The 26,043-nt window shown below is 36.5% G+C and overlaps 3 protein-coding genes across 5 annotated transcripts; 2 read left to right on the top strand and 1 right to left on the bottom strand.

Moving 5' to 3' along the window:
* The first annotated feature begins 2,186 nt into the window (after positions 1-2,186).
* Positions 2,187-7,966, top strand: Ice1 (Interacts with the C terminus of ELL 1). The gene is made up of 3 exons (XM_014248184.3): positions 2,187-2,272; positions 2,334-4,140; positions 4,192-7,966. The coding sequence occupies exons 2-3, from the start codon at positions 2,442-2,444 to the stop codon at positions 7,731-7,733; spliced, it is 5,241 nt and encodes a 1,746-aa protein (XP_014103659.2). The 5' UTR covers positions 2,187-2,272; positions 2,334-2,441; the 3' UTR covers positions 7,734-7,966.
* A 465-nt stretch (positions 7,967-8,431) lies between these two features.
* LOC106627864 (golgin subfamily A member 4) lies at positions 8,432-15,618 on the bottom strand. The gene is made up of 8 exons (XM_014248163.3): positions 15,408-15,618; positions 15,076-15,172; positions 14,843-15,015; positions 14,576-14,779; positions 10,134-14,276; positions 9,991-10,062; positions 9,351-9,473; positions 8,432-9,286 (listed from the first exon to the last, which is right to left on the bottom strand). Exons 1-8 carry the CDS (start codon positions 15,477-15,479, stop codon positions 9,269-9,271), a joined length of 4,902 nt encoding a protein of 1,633 aa, XP_014103638.2. The 5' UTR covers positions 15,480-15,618; the 3' UTR covers positions 8,432-9,268.
* A 435-nt stretch (positions 15,619-16,053) lies between these two features.
* On the top strand, positions 16,054-25,961 carry Prp8 (pre-mRNA processing factor 8). Of its 3 annotated transcripts, none has more exons than XM_014248151.3 (16): positions 16,054-16,202; positions 16,377-17,065; positions 17,124-17,552; positions 17,620-17,745; positions 18,093-18,512; positions 18,574-18,791; positions 18,857-19,083; positions 19,153-19,977; positions 20,623-20,815; positions 21,091-21,664; positions 21,740-21,890; positions 21,955-22,131; positions 22,196-22,487; positions 22,559-24,174; positions 24,274-25,005; positions 25,102-25,961. In XM_014248151.3, the coding sequence occupies exons 2-16, from the start codon at positions 16,416-16,418 to the stop codon at positions 25,696-25,698; spliced, it is 7,227 nt and encodes a 2,408-aa protein (XP_014103626.1). In that variant the 5' UTR covers positions 16,054-16,202; positions 16,377-16,415; the 3' UTR covers positions 25,699-25,961. The 3 variants fall into 3 exon arrangements, with proteins under 3 accessions (XP_014103626.1, XP_014103627.1, XP_014103628.1); XM_014248152.3 differs by having other exon boundaries at positions 16,069-16,202; positions 16,406-17,065; XM_014248153.3 differs by having other exon boundaries at positions 16,134-16,149; positions 16,406-17,065.
* Positions 25,962-26,043: the final 82 nt, after the last annotated feature.

The raw sequence follows: 26,043 nt of genomic DNA, 5'->3' as shown, positions 1-26,043 counted from the left end.
AGCATTGCAAATTCTTGTGGAGACCCATCATCATCACTTTGGAATTCAATGCCCTAGTGCAGCAAAAATATTTCACTTTTTCATGACAAATTAGACTTGAATAGAGTTGACTATTAAGGGTCAGTCCCATCACACATACATTCATACATATGGCGTGACCAACCACGGTTCATGTCAAAGTGTCAACTATTGCACCAACTACTTGTGAGGTTGTTGATCTACGTGGTGTGTTCACAATTCACAGTAATTAATATGTACCACAATGTCATTCCACGCGAATTATCATTCCGAGAATCAGAAGAATTGAGTTTAATCTGCATTCAACATCTGCATTGAGCTGGAACCTTATGAATGATATGTGAGTATTAAGAGCGCTTTGTTTGCCAGAGTGATCATTAACGGTAATAATTGGCTGTATAATACAGACAGACTTCAGAGGTGAGTTTTGTATCATATGATCTGATCTCTAATACATAGGTAGATAAATATGTATATAAGAAGGAAGTGATGTGATTTATGACCATAGGATATGGTAGTCATAGTAGGCGCGGTGAACTAGTTCTATATAAGAAGACACCAACCAGCCTGGGCAGGTTTAGTACCGCCAAGAGGTGAAATTTTGATTCTGATTCTGTTGTGATGTGATGTATGATCATTTGATATGATGGTGATAGTGTGTGCTGTAAACTTCCTCTATATAAGAAGACACAAACCAGCGGCTTGGTGCCGTCAAAATGATGATGTTATCATTATGTTGTGATTAGATGTATGATCATATGATATGATATTAGTGTACGATGTCAATGAATTTCTCTGTATAAGAACCATAAACCAGGCGCCTATGCAGGGCTAGTATCATGCAGAGGTGATGTAATGATAATTTTGTGATGTGATGAATGATCATATGATATGCTGGTGAAAGTGTACATGGTGAACTTAAGTAGACATATGATATGATGGTGATAGCGTGCGCTGTGAATTTGCTCTATAGTGGTATATAAGAAGACACAAACCAGCCGCTTGGGCAGCATTCAATATAGATTTCTTTAAGAATTAACATTAATAGAAGTAAAAAATACAAGAAAAAACGTTAACTTCGGTTGCACCGAATCTATAATACCTTTCGAAAATAGGTACAAAAGATGAATAGAAAGCTTCTAAAAAGCTATAACAAATTCAAAAATTATAGCAATTACATATTTGTATTTGGGTTTGATAAGATAAGTAGCAACTAAATATTCCATGTTATAGATTCATCTTTTACTAACAATTAGTTTGATTTTAAAATCAAATCCATGACTATACATGCAATAAAATTATACAATAATAAATAAATATGCTCCGATAAGGAAAGCACAGAGGCTCTCTGGAAGTTTCGCAAATAGCTCGTTGCCAAAGTTGGCAAAGACAACCAGTCATATTCTCTAAATTCAGTAACTAACCAGCCGGAACTGTTGAAAAAAATTAAATTATAATTTAATTTTTGTTGTTCACAAACATAATTTCTAGTATACAAGTCTTTGCACTCAAAAAAAATGAAAATATGATGTTACATCTTACGCTCAAACGCCATTTTGCTGCAATAAGGTACTGCCATAACGCTTTGTTTGTTTCATACAAAACCATTTGTTTTTTCACACTATATGCTCACAATTTATTGAACACCACTTTCATATTGAAAGCTATCATTTTATATATTACACACATGCATTAAATGTTTAGCAGTCGCTTTTTTAGATAAAAACACTTTTTCCTCAAAGAACGATTAAAAATACTGAACAGACAACCGGAAACATTCCGTTCACTATGACATAACACTATGACATGCATTAAATGTTTAGCAGTCGCTTTTTTAGATAAAAACACTTTTTCCTCAAAGAACGATTAAAAATACTGAACAGACAACCGGAAACATTCCGTTTACTATGACATAACATCCTGGAATTCACAATTAGCTCTGTGAACTAAAAGATAGACGTAAAAATATATAGTTTTAGGATAACAAATTTTAGTAAAACAGTGATAAATTGTATATCTGTAAATCAGATTTAAAATAATTGTACATGATATATATTTATCAAAATTACATGCTGTTTTACGTACATTTAATTTTTCGCCGCTGCGTTTACTATCTTTATGTTGGCAACTCTTCCTTGTCATCCCCGTTCGCAATAGTATTTGTTAATGCTTCTTCTAACCGGCAAGTTTTGACATTTATAAACATTGTGGTCAAACGTTTTTCTTCGTTGTTTTTCAATACGCGTGCTAATTGGTAATTTAACGTTATTTTGCTTTTAGATAAGGAATCATTATTAATTATGTGAATATTTCAGCATATTAGTCGTGAATGACAACACTCATAGTTCGTGTAATGTAGTTACAATTGTGCTCTTTCAATATCTTGCATTCTCCATTGCGGTGCCCACAGCATACTCATAGCCATGACCGACGAGGAGCATACATTCAATTACGATGATTTAAACTTGGAATTTTTGGAGCTTTCACCACCAAGAAAAAAAGAAATTCAGAAAGCTGTCACGGCTACAACCTATACGCATTCTTTTCGCGCCAATTCGTATAAAGCAAAGGATCTGGCGCAAAGAGTTGCACAAAGTGATGAACTGGTTAATAAAATTGAATTGTTGAAAAGGGAAAATTCAGATATCCAGCAGAAGCTTAGAGATTTTCAGAAATCGGCCAATCAAATTCACAAACTATATGAAAATGAAAAAAAGAAATGTTTGGATTTGCAAATGCAATTCCAAAATGTGGAGCTCAAATCAAATGATCTGCACGAACATTGCGCACGGTTGGATAATGAAGTGGCCGAGAAAAAAATGCAGTTGGAACAATTAGAAGCTCAATTAGATAACACAATAGGTCCCTTAAGCTATACGGAATTAGCAATCAAATATCTGAAATTAATGCAAAAACTGAATGAAGATGAAACAATGAAATCGTATGACAAGCCACTTTTAGATGCTTTAAGTAATTACTGTGAACAAAGAGGTATGAAAGTACCTATTATAAAAGTAAAAGCTAAAAATAAACGTAAACTTAGAAAAGATAAAGATATTCAGTGTAATCTGCTGAACGCTTCAGATACATTTGTTTCAAGGCAAGTCCATGCAGCATCCACACAGACTTCAGTAATGCAAAGCAACCACATGCACACACAAACGGTAGCGCCATTAGTGAGAGATATCCAAACACAAACAAAGCAAACAGAGAAAATCCTAACCAATAGTACGCAGAATCAAGCGGTACAAACACGTTTAATTGAATTTCATTCTCAGGGAACACAACATATATCTACTACAACAACACGGGGTACATCAACTTCATGCTTTATCAAAAAACATAATGTCGGTACAATTTTTCCAGAACCAAAGTTAATTCCATTAGAAGCAACATTGGTTGATAAATTCTTTGAAGTATGGAACGTTTCACCGCTTAGTCCAATATCCGATCCAATTTCGGAAACACGATTTAATGAATTTAAGTTATCAGATCCTCCTCCATTGCCTGATACATCTAAGTCTACAGGCACTTGCACTTATTTATGTAATGTGCATCGCCAAATAGATTATATTCCAATTATGAAACCAATTAAACGCTCACAATCCAGTTCACCTTCGCCGTTTATATATGATAATTTAAAATATGAAGTCAATGCCACTCCAACATCTACGCCACCACCATCAGCATCTCTATCGACAACACAGCTTAACGAAAACGCCGAAACAGCAGGTTTACCGACAAACAGTAATATAAGCAATATTAGTAACTTGGATCCAATGATAAGCTCATTAACGAACCTTCCCGAAATGCATCCAGAAGTATTTTCTACAGTTTGGCAAATGGCTGGTCAAATGTTTATGGGACTTTTATACCCGCCTACCAGTAACCACTTGCGAGCGCAACAGTTTAATAGGTCTGGTGATTCACATAACTTGCAACAGTTTCATAATTGGATACATACATTATACGAATCTAGGCAAATTTCACAGCAACAAACGGCATCACCGTTACCAACACAATGTGAGCAACAAATAAACAGAAGGGAAAACACCTTCGATTTCAGTAGAGTAATTAATATGAACGTAACACAATCCAGCGATGTTTCAACACAAATTGAAGGTAATAAAACTTTTTTTATGCAAAAAATATTCTTAAATCTGTATATTTCAGGTACACCGAGAGAAATCGGCTTTGGTGGCAACATAAATGTAATGAGTTATCTTAGCAATAATAATATTAGTACAGATGGGACTACACAAACTGGATGTGATGATTTGGAAAAGTTAATATTTAAGGAACCACTTGAAATACCCAAACGATCCGTCAAACAAGTGCGGGGTCAGAAAATTGGCACAGAAGAACCAATATATACCAGGAAACGGAAGGAGAACAGAAAACGAAAGCATCGGAATAAAACAAAAAAGGCAAAACTAGTCGCGACATCTATTATAAATAACGAAACCGATTCTAAATCTGATGATGGAACAGTTACAGTAGACCGAAATGAAAAACACTTTGTGACTGCTGTCGAATTTTGCGCCAATCTGTACAGTTTCAATCAAGATCACCATATAGAAAACGATCAAAATGGTGCTATAATGGATAGTATCTACTCGGCACACTTAGAAGATGATTATAGTATTGAATCTGTAAATATAAAGCATACTGGAGATGAAAAACTGAATAATACTATTAACGATTTAGATATTAGTGCTGGAAACTCGTTATGTGTTAATGAAAACCCATTAAGTTTGTTACAAGATAAAAGCAGTGCCAATATTGTCTTGTCTGAACACATAAAAGTACCTGAACTGTCCGACAGTGAAAAAAGCAAATGTGATAATTTCGAAATAATTGAAGCCAGATGTTTAATTGAAAATCAACCGAAAGTATGTGAAGAACAAACCAAACAAAAATTGCATTTTGCATATAAAATATTTGGAAGTGATTCAGATGATAGCGACATTGACATTGTAAATACAAATAACTCGCTACAACAAAAACAACAACATACAAGTAGCACCACACAATTCGATAATAATATATTTATTACAAACGATGTTAATACTGAAATTTCTGCTGTTTTGAAAAAACCTGATGAAAGCATACACTGCAAAGAGCGTTTAATAGATAATAGGTTAGAGGAAACCCAAAACATTGAGATAATACCGGACATTTCAGAAAGTACCCATAACCAAGAAGAATTGAAGGAAAAGGATGCTGAATTCAGTAGTATGAAGTTTACAGATCCATTCCAACAAATAAACATTGCTGCAGATATTTCCATACATCATGAAGAAGTACATAAATTTGAGCTTCTAAATATTCTCTCGCCTAATACCAATGAGTTAACCAAAAGAACCGAGAATCATGATATTGCAGACACTTATAACCATCAATTTTCAATGAAAGCAGCCGACTCCCAACAAAATGAGGCTATTTCATTAACATCAACAACAACAGCATCTATTCATCCTTTATACAATTCACATAGCGAAAATGAAGAAGTGGACGAACCCATACTTGTTATAGTGGAAGGAAGTCCACAAAATATCACTAAAAATAGAACCCACTCCGATTCAAGTATAGACTACGATGCGGCATCCGATGATAGAATAACTCAAACATGCTCAAAAAGTGCTTCTCCTACAAGTAGCAGTGGTTGCGATATCTCTGTACTACCAGAAGGATCAGTTGTGGACAACTTATTGGCGAATGCTCCAACAACACAACTAGTCACAAGCATATTAAGTGAATCGGCAAATGGGCAGAAAGTGCCGTGTAAGCGTGGTCGTAAACGAAAAAGTTCAATGACCGCCATTACATTCTGTAAGCGCTCAGCACGTTTGCGAGATAAACAAAAGCGTGATAATCCGTTAAGCAGCGATGAGGGTTTGTCATCGCCAACAAAGGACTCAAATGATCAGGAAAACTTGTCAACCCAAAGAATTAATAATTATTCCTGTAAGGATAACGAATCAAATTTGTCCAACTTAACCAGTTTATATCAAGCCAAAGACAAAACGTTCCAATCATCAACTAACGAACATACTAACGATCAGTTTACAATATATAACGAAATGAAGCAAAGGTCAAATAAAGGCGGAAATTGTGAAGCCCAAATTATTAGTGAAGTGCAAGTTAGTACGAACGACACATTTGAAAATATAAATCCTGCTGCCGATACTTCAAATGCAATAGTTAACAAACCTTTTGCCTTAACACAGCAAATCGTTAAACGGGTTAGCACAATTGAGTATACCTTGCCATCCAGCCCAGAACTGAGTTTAGAAATTAGTTTGCAAAATCCTGAGCTTAATTCAACGATTAATCATTTAGATTTAGAATCACCAAACTCACCTCCACCAGAGACAGTCAGTGAAAACTCATTAGCTGACATGCAACTAACTCCAATAATTCCATTGGAAATGAACAGAAGCCATTATCCTTCCAGCCAAAAGAGGAGTGTGCTGCAAAACTTTATCAGCAAATATTCTTTTGAACTTTTTGCAATCATAACGGGAAAAAGGAAAGAAAATGCAGTAGAATCTAAAATCGCAATTCAAATTGCAAACTTTCTGGACACAACCCGCGACCAAGTGGATGTGACAGCTGCTACACTTGCCGCATCTCTACTGGAACAAATGGCGGATTGTGAAATATTAGCCAGTCTGATAATTGATCAAATTTGCAAATCACCACGCCCCGAAATCGAGTTGAATTGTGAGTTAGCACGCGTTCCACCCAAATACATCGGTACACACTTGCGACTTATATCGATCGTGTTGCGGCACTTACAGCAAAAATGCCCAGAGATCATCGCTGCGTTGCTGCAAAAAATTGAAAATAGACTGTTTAATTACCAGCGGAATGAAAGGTTATCAATAAACATTCTTTTGAATCTTACACAATTGTACTTGGTTGTCATACCACTCCATAATGCTGCACACAATCCGGCGCGCCTCTTCATTGCCAAATGTTTATATTATCACAACAAGTTGGCATCACCAATGATCTACGAAGTACTTTGCTGGTATCCTACAACGCTGCCACATCGCGAAGAATCTAATTATGATAAATCAGATGCACTTATCACCGTTATTCAACATTTGTTAATGGCTACAACATACGATATGGATACTAAGGATTTACGTCATAAAGAACTTCTATCAATGTTAAGATTCGAATATCACTTTGAACCCTTCAAACCAAAAGCACTCGAAGTTTTAACGAATCTAGTGACAAAACTTAAAACCGGCAAGCTAACAAATCTCATGTATGCCTTTGCCATCTGTTGCAAACGAAATTCTAAACTTGTAAACATTTTACTACAGCAACAATTATTGCCACTAGCCGAAGAATACTATAAGCGTGTGCAGCATACGAACGAATATGATGAACGTATTGCTGCTTTACTCGACTGTATATCGGTCGTGGTGAAGCCGCTGCCTCTCACAACAGATATCTCCACTTACTTTTCGATATTCGAACGCTTCCTGTGCGCTGTACAGCGTCCAGTCGTGCAAGAAGCGGCTATATTAGCCATATTGCGCTTTCAACGATTTGGTCAAAAACGCTGTTTTCATGCACTCGCAGACTTCAAACCTCATTATCCACTGCAAATGCTCACAACTAATGCGCTCAAAACTTTTATACATAGAAAGCCGTTAAAATACTGGAATGGCTTAATGCAACAAACAATTTCTAATTAAAGCAAAGCTTTAGCTAACTTTTGAAGCGATTATATCTTTTAATTATTTATATTTTGAATTCGTTATATCACATAAATTACAATGTTCGTGATTTCTAAATTGCGTCTAAATAAATATTTATTTTATTTGTATACTGTGCGTAAGTTAGATAAGTTAAGTTCAAGAACGAAATGTATATTTTTCCATGAAAAGTTATATAAATAAATTTTATAAAAGTGAAATTTAAATACAAATATTTTCCCACATTACTTTTCTTTTCAAATGTTTAACTATATTTGTCCAAAGTTGACAAGTGCCTCGCACCAAAGGTAACGAAGGATTACAACAACAACAACAAGGATCCCACCGTTCCCATAACAGTCGGGTCTACGTAACCGGAATGGACCCGGATTTGTTCCGGCCAACGACTGTCAACTCGACAAAATTCTGCCGCTACAACAACAACAACAAGGATCCCACTTGGACAGCTAATCCTTATTGATTCCCAAAACTATTTATAGAACGAAGAAGCAGCCACTTCGCCAGATGCGTCGACGGTGTGTCCGCCGAGATGTTTCAACCTCTGTCTGGCATAAGCTGAATGGTTGCGAAGAAAGTTCCTAGAATATTCCATCTCGCCTTCCTCCATACAAATTTGGCAGTTTGCAACCGACAAGAAAACAAATACTAATTTTTGGGAATGTTGGGATATCATAATGTCATTTTGCTTCTTTAAGTAGATTTAATATTTTAAATAGGTGGATTGAAAATAATAAGCCGTAGTTTTTTATATTTTTCGAAATTTTTGTTTGTTTTAGTTTTAGTATGTATATATATATTTTACTTCAAACTAAAAACATTGGTTATTTGAAAAACTTACATTACAACAATATTTAATATATTTTGACTTATTTAATATTTTAAATATTTACGTTGGATGTGACTAAAAAATCACATACAATTCCATTACAAGATTGCACAATTAATAACAGCTTAATGCCTTTTAAATACAAACGCAAATGAAATCGAACCAAATAACAGTAATACATGAACATTTTGTATATATACGTATATGTATATATACATGAATGTAAATTCTTAGCAAATCCATAACTATGTCTATACAAACGTCTTTTAATTGGCGTACAGTTTATTTTTTTATACTTTTTTATTACAATTTACACATATTTAAACCGCATTACGCCCGTATGTCATAACATATTACGAACTGCCGATATACATAGGTACTTATTTGAATTATTCTGTTAAGAATATTTTTTTTATACACTTAAAATGCGTTATCGGTAGCTAAAATCGAAAATAAATCATTAACTTTAAATTAGCAATCCCAATTTATACCAAATGCCTAATACGGGTAAGAAGCTAAAGCAGCACTCCTTAAGGATCTGTGTACGCAGTACATATGCTTGCTACCAATCCAGTGTTTTGTAAACATTTAGTAGTTTTAGAAATATTAATAGTTCAATATATTTTCGAGTGGCAAACCAATGTTAATGCTACCACCATGTAGCTGCGTAGGCTTGCTCCAATTCTTGCTATAGAATTTTGTTTATCTGAAATTCCATAAAAAGATACGTACATTGTTTTTAACAAATTTAAAATTAGCATTGCACTCACCAATGAACGTCGCTGGTGCTCCTTTTCAAGAGCAACTTGAGTTTGTTGAGGTGAGAATTTCAGAACAGCCGATATCACTTTGACAAGCGTTTCGTTGTTGCCATTGGCAGATCCCGTTAAATACTTAAATTAATAAGAATTAAATTATGTTTACTATAGTTTCGTCTCATTACTTCAGTTTAAATTGTTACTAAAAAAAACATTATATAAAAATCAAATGTTCTTCAATGACAGTCGGCAATCAAGAATTATTATAACTATAGGTACAAGTTAAATTTCTGATTAAACAGGAAAAAACGTTAACTTCGATTGCGCCGAAGCTATAATACCCTTCACAAATAAAAATTTTCCATACAAGAACAAAGTTTTTATCGGTCAATTTGTATGGCAACTACATATATGTTATAATGGTTTGATCTGAAAATTTAATCGGAGATTGCCAAATTTCGTGAAGATATTTCGTTAATTAAAAACATTTTCCATACAAGCACTTGATTTTAACCATAATGCCGAATTTCGTGAATATATCTTGTTAAATAAAAAAGTTTTCCATGCAAGACCTTGATTTTGATCGTTCAGTTCGTATGTCAACTATATGCTATAGTAGTCCGATATCAGATATGCTCGATTACTCTCTTACCTGAAACATAATATTCTTTAAGTACTCGAATTCCGTATTCGCTGTAATGCCTTCATTGTGTTGCATTGACACCTATAACGATACAATAAAAAAATTAAAAACAATAAATTTACAAAATAAAAAAAATTTTAAAGCATGCATACCAATGTTTCGTCTAACTGACGTGACAGTTTGGCATTTTGCAGCTTCAAACGTTCGTTTGATTGTTCCAATATCAAATAGTTTTCGCATTGCTGCTCAAGGAAAAGGTTACGTTCAGACACATCACGCACTTCATTCATAATCTCGCGTAATTTCGCCGACAACTCGGCCTTTTCTCGCTGCAATAGCTCCTCCGCTTTCAAGCTAGATATTTCCCCACCTCTGGCAATTTCACGAGTAGCCTGCAGAGATTCTTGGTCAGCATTCGCGTTCGCCAACACTTGTTGTGTCGTCAAGGCGCTATGTAATTTTTCAACTTCTGCCAATTTTTCAGTCATATGTCTCGCATTACTTTGCATATCTTCAATCTCTTGTTGCAGCTCGGTGATTTCCGACGTTGATTTATGCTTTAGATCTTCCAATTCACGCTGTAAGGCTTCATTAATGCGTCGCAAATTCTCGGCATCACTAGCTAAAACTGATTTTTGTCCATTTTCGACAGTTGCCTGCGACAGTGAGAGTTCTTTTACTTGGTTATGTTCCGTCAGTTCAACACGCAAAGCGTCCAATTCCTCCTGAAGCTGCGCCTTTGCATTGAGTTCAACTGTGATTTGTTGTAATTCCGCACGCAAGGAATCGATTTCTTTTGTTTTAATGACAATGTCTGCGGCGTGTTTGGAGTTCACCGCTTCGAGTTCAGCTTTAACATCATGCAATTGTTGTTCAACTTCGGTTAATTGATGTTGCTTATGTAATAAATCACTTTGTATAGCATCATTTTGCTCAGTAATATACTTGGCGTGCACTATTTGACGTTCCAACTCGGCATGTTCATTCGTCAGCATTTCGCGCAATTGTTTACTTTCATTCTCAGCACTATCAATTGCTTTTTGTTTCTCCTCAAGTTGTGCATCGTGTTTTTCAGTATTTTCGCGCAGCACATAAAGTTCGCATTGCAGTGATTTTAGTTTCTCCTGCAGGTCTTGCCCTTCTTGCAACTGACTGGACGCTTCTGTGCGTTGTGCCGTCAGTTCGGTTTCCAATTGCTTCACATGTTTGCTTAGATACTCGTTTTCAATTTGCAATTGTTCGAAATTAGCTAGTTTTTCGCCGTCAACCTTTTGACTCGCAAACTGTTGCTGAAGTTTTTCATTGTGTTCTTTCAATTGTTGCATTGTTACTTCTAAACTCTGCACCTGTAGCTCATTTTTGTTTTGTAACTTATCCATCTCCACTTGAATAGCGTCATTGCTTTCGTGCAATCGTTCAATATCGCTCTTGGCAGTGTACAAATTTTCTTCAAGCTCGTGGATTTTTTTACTGGCCAATTCGGCGTCATTAGCAGCATCGACGCGTAACTTCGTTTCTAATTCTAGCATTTTCTGAAGCTCTAGCTCGGTATTTTCAAGTTTTTCATTTATTTCGCTTGAATTCTGCAACTTCTGTCTTAATGCTTCCAATTCTAACGCCCTATTTCGCGCTTCTTCAATATGCGTTTTTGATTCCTCTTTCAATTTATTAATTTCATCAATTAATGCTTTGTGTTCTTTTTCTGTGATTTCCTGCTCCAATGCCTTCAACTGCGTCAATTGTGTCTCAAGTTCTTGGCTACTGTCCCGGCTTTGTTTCAGTTCTGTGTTCAAAATACACAAATCTCGATTTAGCTCTTCATTTTGCTTTTTTAAAAGAAGGCTTTCTTTCTTTGTGACTTCTAACTCTTCTCTACTTGCTTCCAATGTACCCAATTTTTCATTCAAATTTTTATTCTCTTTATCTACAATTTCAATATTCGCTTTTGCGGATTTTTCTCTATCAATCAATTCGTGTTCTAAATCTTCGATACGTCGTTTTTGTTCGCACATCAAATTGTGCAATTTTTCATCATCCGACTGTACAGCCCGAAGTTCATTTAGTTCTGCACTCATTACTTGATTCTGATTTTCCAAGCGTTCTCGAGCTATTACCATCTCCTTCAGTTCTTTTTCTATTGCTTCAGTATTCTTCTTTTGTTCCGCACATTTCTCCTCGGTTTGCTGAAGCTGCTCAACGGCTTCGCGCAACTTATTTTCCAATACCAACTTGTGTTCTCGCAGTTGTTCCAGTTCTTCTTGTAAACCTATTTGTACATCCTCTGCCATTAACTTTTCTTTCTCCAACGCATTAAATTTATCTTGCAAAGTCCGATAGTCGTGATCCATTAACTCTTGTGTATTGTGCAGACGAGAATTTTCATCCAGTATTTCTGACATTTTTTCATTTAATTTACGCAAAGTCGTCTCATTGCCATCCAACTTCAAACGCAGCTCATTTGCATTTGCCTCTTCGGTGTCCTTTTGGCGTTCGCGCTCGACCAATTGTTTTTCAAAACGATTGTTCTGCTCTTCTAGCAAGCAATTCCTTTCGGCTACTTGTGAATTTTCAGTCTCGACTTTCTGCAACTTTGACTCTATAAGGCGTAGTTTGTCTTCAGTATCAACCAATTGATCTCGCCAATGTTGAGTGCCGTCACTAGCATCCTGTGCTTCCCGTTGCATATTTTCAATCCTTTGTTCGAGTTTCAGCTTCTCCACTTCCAACTCATCGTGAGATTCCTTCACAACTCGCATTTCATCTTGAATTTGCACTATATCTTGTAATATAGATTGAACTTGGGCCTTTAATTTAGCTTTCTCCGCTTCGGACTCCTGTTCACGTGCTTGCGATTCATTCTGGAGATTACTTAAATGTTGTTCATGTTGATTCAATTCAGTTCGTAGCATTTCAATTTCACCGCTTTGATCGCGTATTCGACTTTGTTGGTTGTCAAATTGTTTCTTCTGTTTTGCTAGTTTATTTAGACTCGACTTTAGCTCTTTTTCCTTAACAGCTAACTGATCTTTTAAAGTGTTTGCTTTCTCGCCTAGCTCTTCATTGGCCTTGTGTAATTCTGCTTTGAGTGCAACAATCGTTTCGCTCTCATTATGCTGATTTCGCTCATTTGATATTTTTAATTCCGACTCTAAACGTTTTACTATTTGTCTTTGTACTTCATTATCCGCTTGCACTTCTTGCCACAGCTTAGTTAATTCATCCTCTCGAGCAGACATAAGCTTCCAACGATTCTCTTCGGCTGTACGCTCTTTTTGATGACGTTCTATTTGCTCCTTTTGGCTACGTACTTCTTCTTCGAGTTCGTGTAGTTTTCGTTCATTCTCGCCAATTGTTATTTTAAGGTTGTCATTTTCGTTTTTCGTTCTGTTCAATTCGTTATCGATCTCGGCAAGGGACACCTCGTTTTGTTGATATCGCTGTAGCATTTCGTTCAATTGTGCATTTTGCTGTCGCAACTCATCCAATTTCTGTTCGCTGTCCTTGAGCCCTTTCGACAATTTCTGTTCAAAAGCTTTTATTGCATTATCCTTTACAAGTAGCTGTTCTTTCATTTGTCCCAGCATGTGTTCCGAAGCAATTAGTTTAGCATCACTTTCTTGTTTGGCAATATGCAGATTCTTTAACTTCTCATGCAATTCATTGAGTTCATTCGACTGAGTGCTTAATTGTTTTTCTTTTTTTGCAGCATCTTGCTGGTCCTTTTGCATTTCGCTGATTTTATTTGATAGCTTCTTTACTTCACTTTCCTTGTTTTCTAACTCGGAGTGAATAGCCTGCTTTGTTTGAGCCAATAACAACGCGTTTTCTTCTTCTTGCTTACGTAATTGTGATATTGTATCTTCAGCACTCGACATTTTAGTCATCAGCTCTTCGATTTTGCGTTGCCGATCATCCAACTCTTTCTTCAGTTGTTCCATTTGTGGAAAATCTTGTCCATTTTTCAAACATTCCAGATTATCTACTATTTTCTTTTCACTCAAATCTTCTGAATCTTCTATGTTGGTATTACTATTGTTATCATCCAAATCTATAAGTGACGCTCCGCCAGTTGTATTATTGGACTCACATGTTAATAGAATTGCAGACAAATTGTCCGGATTTTCGCCAAGTAATTTTAATTTAGTTTGATATGCTTGCATTTTACATTGCATATCATCCATTTCCATGCGCAAAGCCTCTTCGAGATGCGCCTTTGCTTGCTGCTCTAACGAACATTGCTCACGTAATTCACTGATGCGACGTATAGCCTTCTCCTGGGTCTCCACAAGCACGGACTATCAAAAAAAAGAAATACTTATTAAGAAATTATCTAATTTTTATTGCTTTCTTACTTATTGACTATACTGTCACATAAATTTTATGAACAGATTTCAATTAAAATAACTTTTTATTTAAAATAAATTCCAAAGAACATTCCTACAAAAAAATAATTGGTTAGTAAACTAAAATACGATAGGTATTATATCTTATCTTGAAATTACATATCTGATAATGAATTACATATCAAATAATATTAAATGTATCAAATGCATACTTTTATAGGAAGACATACGTCGATTACAGATATACATACCCGAGCTTTGGTACTGTCACGTTCCAAATCTTTATATCTTTTAGCCAAATCTGTATATCGGCTTCGATATTTGTGGTAACGATCCAATGATTTTTTATAAGCATCGTATAGTTGTTCCTTAGTTACCACGTCCAGTTTTGCGGTAGAAGCTGTATCTTCTAGCTCACTGCAATTAGACTCCAAATCTGATTGTAGATGGTACACCTAAAATAATACAAACATGATAGTTCTTAATGCTTTTTTTCCAAAAAAAAAAATTATTATTACAGGTGGTGAATCATAGGTGGGCAAACGGAAAGAGACATCGCTGGCCATTGATGAGTTAGAGAGTTTTCGTGTACGGGGTATAGCACCGCCGGTAGGTCCGTTATGATATGTTCGCCCGCTTACGGAACCAGGTGGTAGTTTCAGAGGTTTATATGGCGAATTTTGTGGTGTATCTAAGTATGTACAATAACTATAAAATTATATTCCAAACTGAATCCATTTTTGATACTCACCTTCTTCTGTAATGCTAAAGAAATTTTCGTTAGTTGTCGTTGTCGTAGTTGATTCCGAACCACTTGGGGTTGTACTGGCCGACGACGAGACAGCAGCCTATTTCCATTTTTAGACATCATAGTCAAAATAACAATGATACATCAAATAAGTATGTTATTAAAAACTAAATGTAAACTCAAGAAAAAATAAAAAATTGCAGACACCACTCCTAAATTATTTCAATTTGAAAATATCTTGCACAAATTTATTACTTAAGGTATTAATTCAGTAGGAATTGAAAGTAATTATTTATCGTCTTATGTTTTCCTTTTCTAATCTTGTTTTCAATTACCGCAAATTGTTGGAATTTCGACGGAGACGCCTTCACCTCTTCTATTAATTTGTTTTTCAAATTTGCAAACATCTTTTTTTACTTGTGTACACTAATTGTAAAAGGAACTAATTTCACTAACAATTTAATAATATTTTAGCAGATTTTCTTAGCTTTTACACTCCACATATCATAAAAACACTACGTGTAAATTGGCAAAATACGAGGAAAATAACTAGTATTAATAGCAACGTTGCTATTTGCTGGTTTAAGTGTGAAATAAGCAAAACAAAGTAGCTTGGAATTTTCGAAACATACCATGGAAGATAAAATCTCAATCAATTTTAATAATTTCCATATCAAACTTAATAACATTAAACAAACAAAAACAAATATAACTATTATTTTTATTAAATACTCATACAAAGTATAGATTATAAGTATACCTATACATATTTAACATTCATATAAACCTATGAAACCAAATAAAACATATGTCACAAATCTAATATCTCATTTAATTTATAAAAAGATATTTTATTTACGTCCATTTTCCAATATATATACTTCTTATTCCTTAGCTATTCTTATTTATTATATTATTTCAATTCCACTATAGTCCTGTGTACATTTCTTCTTTTCGGACATTCTGTATCAGCGGCTTGTAAATGTGCCGTTGGCAACTCTTTGACCGCGATTCGATTAGAAAACGTTTTCACACATTTCTTCCGTAATTTTTTATTGTTCTGTTGAAAAATATTAGGTATTCAATTCTGTAATAGTGTGAAAAATAAGACTTAAGTGCCGAGCAATTAGGTGAGTTTATTTCTATAACGTTTTTTATTGATTTAAACATAACTTGCTTGAAATGAAATTTGCATACCAAGCGGCGACGTCTAGCAAGGGCTGCTGTCGTTTTTACACACTGTTTTGTGTATCCGTAGACTAGTTTTTCATATATTCACATTTGCTAATTTTTTCTACTTTCAGTTTTGTGAACACATTTGTTTATTAAAAAGGCTCGCGAAAATGTCGTTGCCACCATATATGATACCGCCCAATGCTTGGGCGGCACAAATTATGGCGCAGCAGCAGGCACAGGCATATGCTGCTGCAGCCCAAGTGCAGCAAGCTCAAATGCATGCACATCAAATGGCAAATCAAATACAACAAATTCCTCCTCCGGGTGCTCCTTTACCGGTACCGATGACAAATGGCAGTGTTGGTATGCCACAAGGTGGAATAGTTGGTAGTAATAGTGTCGGTGGTATCAATCAAGCCCAACTAGGCCAAATACCAACACCCAAACCCGACATTATTACTGAGGAGAAGCTACAAGAAAAAGCACAGAAATGGCACCAATTGCAATCGAAAAGATTTGCAGAGAAAAGAAAATTTGGTTTTGTCGATGCTCAAAAAGAAGATATGCCACCTGAGCACATTCGCAAAATAATACGTGATCATGGTGATATGACCTCGCGTAAATATCGGCATGATAAGCGTGTATACTTGGGGGCATTGAAATATATGCCGCATGCAGTTTTGAAACTACTTGAAAACATGCCGATGCCCTGGGAGCAAATACGCGATGTACAAGTCCTGTATCATATCACAGGTGCTATAACTTTCGTAAATGAAATACCATGGGTTATTGAACCAGTTTATATAGCACAATGGGGGTAAGTGATATAGATGTATATTGATGTATTTATAAGAAAAACAATTTTTTCTGTTTAGAACCATGTGGATTATGATGCGTCGGGAAAAGCGTGATCGGCGCCATTTTAAACGTATGCGATTCCCTCCCTTTGATGATGAAGAACCGCCGCTAGACTATGCAGACAATATTTTGGATGTTGAACCGTTGGAAGCCATTCAAATTGATTTAGATACGGAAGAAGATGGACCCGTACATAAATGGTTCTACGAGCATAGACCTCTAGTCGGAACCCCATACGTGAATGGATCCACTTATCGTAAATGGAATTTGACCTTGCCGCAATTGGCTACTTTATATCGATTAGCCAATCAGTTACTTACTGATTTAGTAGATGACAATTTTTTCTACCTCTTCGATCCCAAAAGTTTCTTTACCGCCAAAGCGCTTAATATGGCTATACCAGGCGGACCGAAATTTGAACCGCTCATAAAAGATCACAATGTTGGGTAAGCTCGAATTATAAACAAAATTAATTTTATCTATAAATTTCAATATTATATTGATTTTCAATAGCGATGAAGACTGGAATGAATTTAATGACATCAATAAGGTTATCATACGTCAACCAATTCGCACAGAATATCGAATTGCTTTTCCCTACCTTTACAATAATATGCCTCATTTCGTGCACCTTTCCTGGTAAGTGAATATCTCCTTTTATGTACTTTGAAAATTACATACCACTCGAAAACGCAGAAATTCAAAGCATTATTTCTACACTTATTCTATGTTGGTGGTACAAAAAACAAAACTCATAAGAAAATTACTACTTTCAAGCGACTTTATTTCAAAAAGTTTTCAGAGGTGCGATTTGCGTTGAAGCTGTAAGAGAAAGTTTACTCCCCTACAGCTGCTGACAGTTGCATACAGTTACATTTAAACATTATTGCATTAAAGTATATTAACCAATAAACTGCAATCATTTATACTATACATATTTATATATATATAATTGTGTGTTATATGTGCTTTTATATACCATATAGGTATCATACGCCCAATGTCGTGTACATTAAAACTGAAGATCCTGATTTGCCAGCCTTTTACTTCGATCCGCTAATCAATCCGATTTCACATCGCCATGCTAATACCAAGATTGCGGAACCGATGCCGGATGATGATGAAGATTTCTCATTGCCCGATGAAGTACAACCTTTCCTACAAGACACACCACTTTACACTGATAACACAGCTAACGGTATAGCACTGCTATGGGCACCGCGACCTTTTAACTTACGCTCGGGCCGATCGCGTCGCGCTATAGACGTTCCGCTTGTTAAAAGTTGGTACAAAGAACACTGCCCACCAGGTCATCCTGTTAAAGTACGTGTGAGCTATCAGAAGCTTTTGAAATATTACGTATTAAATGCGCTAAAACATCGCAAACCAAAACCACAGAAAAAGAGGTTAGTCAGATAAGTTGTGTTATAAAATGTTGTATACAGTATTTTTCTTTTTTTTCTTAAGGTATCTGTTTCGCTCATTTAAAGCGACGAAATTTTTTCAAACCACCACCTTAGATTGGGTAGAGGCTGGCTTGCAAGTTTGCCGGCAGGGTTACAATATGCTTAACTTATTAATTCATCGTAAAAATCTAAACTATTTGCATTTGGATTATAACTTTAACTTAAAACCGGTGAAAACTCTAACCACAAAAGAACGTAAAAAATCACGTTTCGGCAACGGTTGGTATCCTAGCATTTCATATATGTTTTTATAATTCAGCACAGACCTTCTTCTCAAATTACAGCCTTTCATTTATGCCGTGAAATCCTGCATCTGACTAAATTGATCATTGATTCGCATGTCCAATATCGTCTTAATAATGTCGACGCTTTTCAATTGGCTGATGGACTGCAGTACATATTCGCACATGTTGGCCAGTTATCTGGCATGTATCGCTACAAATACAAATTAATGAGACAAATACGCATGTGCAAAGATTTAAAACATCTGATCTACTATCGCTTCAATACGGTAAATTATTGTGTGTTTCCAATGATACAATATGATATAATATATATATATATATATTTTTCATCCTAGGGTCCTGTTGGTAAAGGTCCAGGCTGTGGTTTCTGGGCACCAGGTTGGCGTGTTTGGTTATTCTTTATGCGGGGAATAACTCCGCTGTTAGAACGTTGGTTGGGCAATTTGTTGTCACGTCAATTTGAGGGTCGTCATTCAAAGGGTGTCGCGAAGACCGTCACAAAGCAACGTGTCGAATCACACTTCGATTTGGAGTTACGTGCCTCAGTTATGCACGATATCGTTGATATGATGCCAGAAGGTATTAAACAAAACAAAGCGCGTACCATATTGCAGCATTTATCGGAAGCTTGGCGTTGTTGGAAAGCGAATATACCATGGAAAGTGCCCGGCCTGCCAATACCTATAGAAAACATGATATTGCGTTATGTCAAAATGAAGGCCGATTGGTGGACTAACACTGCGCACTACAATCGCGAGCGCATACGTCGTGGCGCTACAGTTGACAAAACGGTTTGCAAGAAAAATTTAGGTCGTTTAACACGTCTATATTTGAAGGCAGAGCAAGAACGCCAACATAATTATTTAAAAGATGGTCCATACATTTCACCCGAAGAAGCTGTAGCCATTTACACAACAACAGTGCATTGGTTGGAGTCACGACGCTTCGGTCCAATACCATTCCCACCGCTTTCATATAAGCATGACACTAAATTACTAATATTGGCTTTGGAGCGTCTAAAAGAAGCATACAGTGTCAAATCGCGCCTAAATCAAAGCCAGCGTGAAGAGTTGGGTCTCATTGAACAGGCGTATGATAACCCGCATGAGGCTTTGTCGCGTATCAAACGTCATTTGCTAACTCAGCGTGCATTTAAAGAGGTATGTTGATTAAAACAAGAAATATCATTAATCCGGTTGTACCGAGGCTATAATACCCTACACAAATAAAAAAGTGTATACAAGTCCTTAATTCTGAACTGTAAGTTTCTATGACGGCAATATGCTATAGTGATCCGAACTACACAAATTGTTCGAAGATTGTACCGTTGCCTTGTACAATAACGCAAGGAAAAATTTGTAAAGATATCTCTTCAAATAACAAAGTTTGCCATACAAGAGCAGAATTTTGAGCGACCAGTTTGTATGACAGTTTTATGCTATAGTTGTCTGATGGGAGATGCCAAATTTCATAAAGATATCGTGTCAAAAAAAGAAGTATATAGTTATATGCTATAGTGGTACGATAGCCGACAAATGAGCAGCTTCTTGGGAAGAAAAAGACGCGTGCATAATTTTAGATCGTTATCTCAAAAACTGACGGTCTAGTCTTTGTATATACGGACGGACATATCTAAATCGACTTAACTTATCACGCTGATCATTTATATATACATTTTATGGGGTCTCCGATTTTTCCTTCTGGGTGTTATAAACTTCGTGGCAAACTTAATATAGCCTGTTCAGGGCATAATAAACCTTATTAATGTATTTTCTTTATACAACTTCCCTTGTACAATTTTTTAGGTTGGTATTGAGTTTATGGATTTATATAGCCATTTGATACCCGTCTACGATGTTGAACCACTAGAGAAAATAACGGATGCTTATTTAGATCAATATTTATGGTATGAAGCGGATAAGCGTCGGCTCTTTCCGCCATGGATAAAACCAAGCGACACTGAACCGCCACCACTGTTGGCGTATAAGTGGTGTCAAGGTGAGTGAATAGCCATAGCCGGTGTGACGGTCATTAGAATGCTATAATCAGTGTTTTCTACAATAAGTGTGCGTATGTAGACGTTTGTGTGTGTGATTTGTAGCAAAGTGATTTGCATTTGAAATCCCCTTGTTGCAAACCTCACGCATTCGCGTTTCTACTTTTCAACCAATGAAGCTATAAATATTGTACGTTTTTATGAATTGCAAATTAATGTTTTCTTTCAAATATAACACATATATTTTATACTGACTTTTATACTGCACAATCCAAAGGCATTAACAATCTGCAGGACGTTTGGGATGTAGGCGAGGGCGAATGCAATGTACTGCTGGAATCGCGTTTCGAAAAACTATATGAAAAAATCGATTTGACACTGTTGAATCGTTTACTTCGGCTCATAGTTGATCACAATATTGCCGATTATATGACAGCTAAGAATAACGTCGTCATCAACTATAAAGACATGAATCACACCAACAGTTATGGCATTATACGTGGCCTTCAATTCTCCTCTTTTATAACGCAGTACTACGGTTTGGTTTTGGATTTGCTAATGCTTGGTTTGCATCGCGCCAGTGAGATGGCCGGACCACCACAAATGCCAAACGACTTCCTCACGTTCCAAGATACTGTTACCGAAACTGCACATCCAATACGTTTATATTGCCGTTATGTGGATCGTATTCATTTGTTCTTCCGTTTTACGGCAGAAGAAGCACGTGATTTGATTCAGCGTTATCTCACCGAACATCCAGATCCCAATAATGAAAATATTGTTGGTTACAACAATAAAAAATGTTGGCCACGAGATGCGCGCATGCGGTTGATGAAACATGACGTCAACTTGTGAGTTGCTTGCTCTGCCATTTTTATTTTATTATTAAGACTCTAAATATTGGTTCTATTATTATATTTTTTCAGGGGACGTGCGGTTTTCTGGGATATTAAGAATCGTTTACCTCGCTCCGTTACGACCATTAACTGGGAGAACACTTTCGTGTCGGTCTACTCGAAAGACAATCCAAATTTGTTATTTAATATGTGCGGCTTTGAATGTCGTATATTGCCGAAGGTACTAAATTGCGATAATATTTTTTTTATTATAATGCTATATCTATAGATTATTTGCTATTCAGTGTCGGACACAAACTGAAGAATTCACACATCGCGATGGCGTCTGGAATTTACAAAACGAGGTGACAAAAGAGCGTACAGCTCAATGTTTCCTGCGTGTGGATGATGAGTCGTTGGGCCGATTCCATAACCGTGTGCGACAGATTCTAATGGCTTCTGGTTCCACAACATTCACAAAGGTGACAAAAACAAATGTAATTTATACTATGAACTAGTTTTTTAAATATTTTTGATATTCTAAAGATTGTTAATAAATGGAATACTGCGCTTATTGGCCTTATGACCTATTTCCGCGAAGCTGTCGTTAACACGCAGGAACTGCTCGACCTGTTGGTCAAGTGTGAAAATAAAATACAGACTCGTATAAAAATTGGTCTCAACTCAAAAATGCCTTCACGTTTCCCACCTGTGGTGTTCTATACACCAAAAGAGTTGGGTGGCTTGGGCATGTTGAGCATGGGTCACGTGCTTATTCCACAATCGGATTTGCGTTGGTCTAAGCAGACCGATGTCGGTATTACACATTTCCGCTCAGGTAAACATCGTTATAAAATAATTACACATACAATTTATTTATAAAAAATACGTATTTCTTCTACTTAACAGGTATGTCACATGACGAAGATCAATTGATTCCGAATTTATATCGTTATATTCAACCATGGGAGAGCGAATTTATCGATTCGCAACGCGTGTGGGCCGAATATGCATTAAAACGGCAAGAGGCGAATGCGCAGAATCGTCGTCTGACTTTAGAGGACTTGGAAGATAGCTGGGATCGCGGTATACCACGTATAAATACGCTCTTCCAAAAAGATCGCCACACACTCGCCTACGATAAGGGCTGGCGTATACGCACAGAATTCAAACAATATCAAGTGCTTAAACAAAATCCCTTTTGGTGGACACATCAACGTCATGATGGTAAATTATGGAATTTGAATAATTACCGTACAGACATGATACAAGCTTTGGGTGGCGTAGAGGGTATTCTAGAGCATACACTCTTCAAGGGTACATACTTCCCAACTTGGGAGGGTCTTTTCTGGGAAAAAGCATCTGGTTTTGAAGAGTCAATGAAGTACAAAAAACTAACTAATGCTCAACGTTCCGGTTTGAATCAGATTCCCAATCGTCGTTTCACACTATGGTGGTCACCAACTATCAATCGTGCCAATGTATACGTTGGTTTCCAAGTGCAACTTGATTTAACGGGCATTTTTATGCATGGCAAAATTCCAACATTGAAAATCTCCTTGATTCAGATATTCCGTGCTCACTTGTGGCAGAAGATACACGAGTCCATTGTTATGGATTTGTGTCAAGTGTTCGATCAGGAATTGGATGCACTCGAAATTGAGACTGTACAAAAGGAGACTATACATCCGCGTAAATCATATAAGATGAATTCGTCTTGTGCTGACATTTTGCTATTCCCCGCTTACAAATGGAATGTTTCGCGACCTTCTCTACTGGCGGACACAAAAGATACAATGGACAATACAACAACACAAAAGTATTGGTTGGACATACAGTTACGTTGGGGTGATTACGATTCACACGATGTGGAACGTTATGCACGTGCCAAATTTCTTGACTACACCACCGACAACATGTCCATATATCCTTCGCCAACCGGTGTGCTAATCGCTATTGATTTGGCATACAACTTACACTCTGCCTACGGTAACTGGTTCCCAGGTTGTAAGACACTCATACAGCAGGCTATGGCGAAAATTATGAAGGCCAATCCGGCATTGTATGTATTACGTGAACGTATACGTAAAGCTCTACAACTTTACTCATCCGAGCCAACTGAACCATATCTGAGCTCACAGAATTATGGTGAATTGTTTTCGAATCAGATCATTTGGTTTGTTGACGACACGAATGTATATCGTGTAACCATACACAAAACATTCGAAGGCAATCTAACAACGAAACCAATTAACGGTGCAATCTTCATTTTCAATCCACGTACTGGCCAATTATTCTTGAAAATCATTCATACATCTGTGTGGGCGGGTCAAAAACGTTTGGGTCAGTTGGCGAAATGGAAGACCGCCGAAGAAGTAGCGGCTTTAATTCGTTCTCTACCGGTGGAAGAGCAACCTAAACAAATCATCGTTACACGTAAGGGTATGTTGGATCCGTTGGAGGTGCATTTGCTGGATTTCCCGAATATTGTGATTAAAGGCTCCGAACTGCAATTACCATTCCAGGTGAGTCAAACAACAGTTATATTTTTGGAACATAATAAATATAAAATACCAATTTTTCTAAACATATTAAATTTCTTTATAATATCTCTTTTAAAATAGGCCTGCCTTAAAGTAGAAAAATTCGGTGATCTTATTCTGAAAGCCACCGAACCGCAAATGGTGTTATTCAATCTCTATGATGATTGGTTGAAGACCATCTCTTCGTATACAGCATTCAGTCGTCTGATTTTAATCTTACGTGCGTTACATGTGAACACCGAACGTACGAAGATCATACTGAAACCGGATAAGACCACTATAACGGAGGCGCATCATATCTGGCCAACACTCACCGATGAAGAATGGATAAAGGTGGAAGTGCAGCTTAAGGATCTGATTTTGGCCGATTACGGCAAAAAGAACAATGTAAATGTGGCCTCGCTAACACAATCGGAAATTCGTGATATTATTTTGGGTATGGAAATTAGTGCACCCTCTGCGCAGCGTCAACAAATAGCTGAAATTGAAAAGCAAACAAAAGAACAGAATCAACTGACAGCCACAACAACACGTACAACGAACAAACATGGCGATGAAATTATTACCTCTACCACATCGAATTATGAAACGCAAACGTTTAGTTCGAAAACCGAGTGGCGTGTACGTGCTATATCAGCTACAAATCTGCATTTGCGTACGAATCACATTTATGTCAGTTCGGACGATATAAAAGAAACTGGTTATACGTATATTTTACCGAAGAATATACTGAAAAAGTTCGTCACAATTTCCGATTTGCGCGCCCAAATCGCTGGTTACTTGTATGGCGTAAGTCCGCCGGACAATCCTCAGGTAATTTTTTATAAATTATTATTGCTATGTTGAAGAATTTCAAAATGTATAATAAATGTTTAAATTTTTGTTAATGCATTGCATTGCATCGTTTAGGTCAAAGAAATCCGTTGCATTGTTATGCCACCACAATGGGGCACACATCAGACGTTGAACTTGCCCAACACTTTGCCTACGCATCAGTACCTCAAAGACATGGAACCACTCGGTTGGATACATACACAACCGAATGAGTTGCCACAATTATCACCACAAGATATCACCACACATGCGAAGATTATGCAAGAAAATGCAACGTGGGACGGTGAAAAGACTATTGTGATTACTTGTTCATTCACGCCAGGATCATGTTCACTTACTGCTTACAAACTGACGCCATCCGGTTTTGAATGGGGCTCTAAAAATACGGATAAGGGTAACAATCCCAAGGGTTACTTACCGTCACATTACGAACGCGTTCAAATGTTACTATCGAACAAATTCCTCGGCTTTTTCATGGTGCCCGCGCAGGGCAGTTGGAATTATAACTTTATGGGCGTACGACACGATGCGAACATGAAGTATGAGCTGCAATTATCGAATCCTAAGGAATTCTATCACGAAATACATCGACCTTCACACTTTTTATTATTCTCCAATTTGGAAGATGCCGGCGACGGTTCGGGCGCAGATCGTGAGGATGTTTTTGCGTAGTTTGTCATATAAGTGACCAGCAAAACCATAATTAGTAATATGTTCCATTCTTTGTTTTATGTTTCCTGATTTACAGTTAACAAAAACATATGTATGAACACTTTAAAAGAAATTTTCGATGAGTTTTATAACAATCGAGCTGTGTAGGTATAACTATAATAATAATTGCGCACGTTTTAGTGAAAAACAAAAAAGTCAATATTTTCTAAAATGTTATATAAAGCGGATACTACACAAATAAATTAATAATTTTACAAAAACAACTATGTTTTCCTATGTTGATTTAAATGGTTGTAAAAGAAAGGAATCAATTCATGTGCTATTTATGCTGTTGCTATTTATTGT

Source organism: Bactrocera oleae, chromosome 4 (assembly GCF_042242935.1).
Source record: "Bactrocera oleae isolate idBacOlea1 chromosome 4, idBacOlea1, whole genome shotgun sequence".
In the NCBI taxonomy this organism is placed as follows: Eukaryota; Metazoa; Arthropoda; class Insecta; order Diptera; family Tephritidae; genus Bactrocera; species Bactrocera oleae.
Note: the sequence above shows the minus strand (reverse complement) of the source record. Positions and strands in the feature narration are given on the sequence as shown.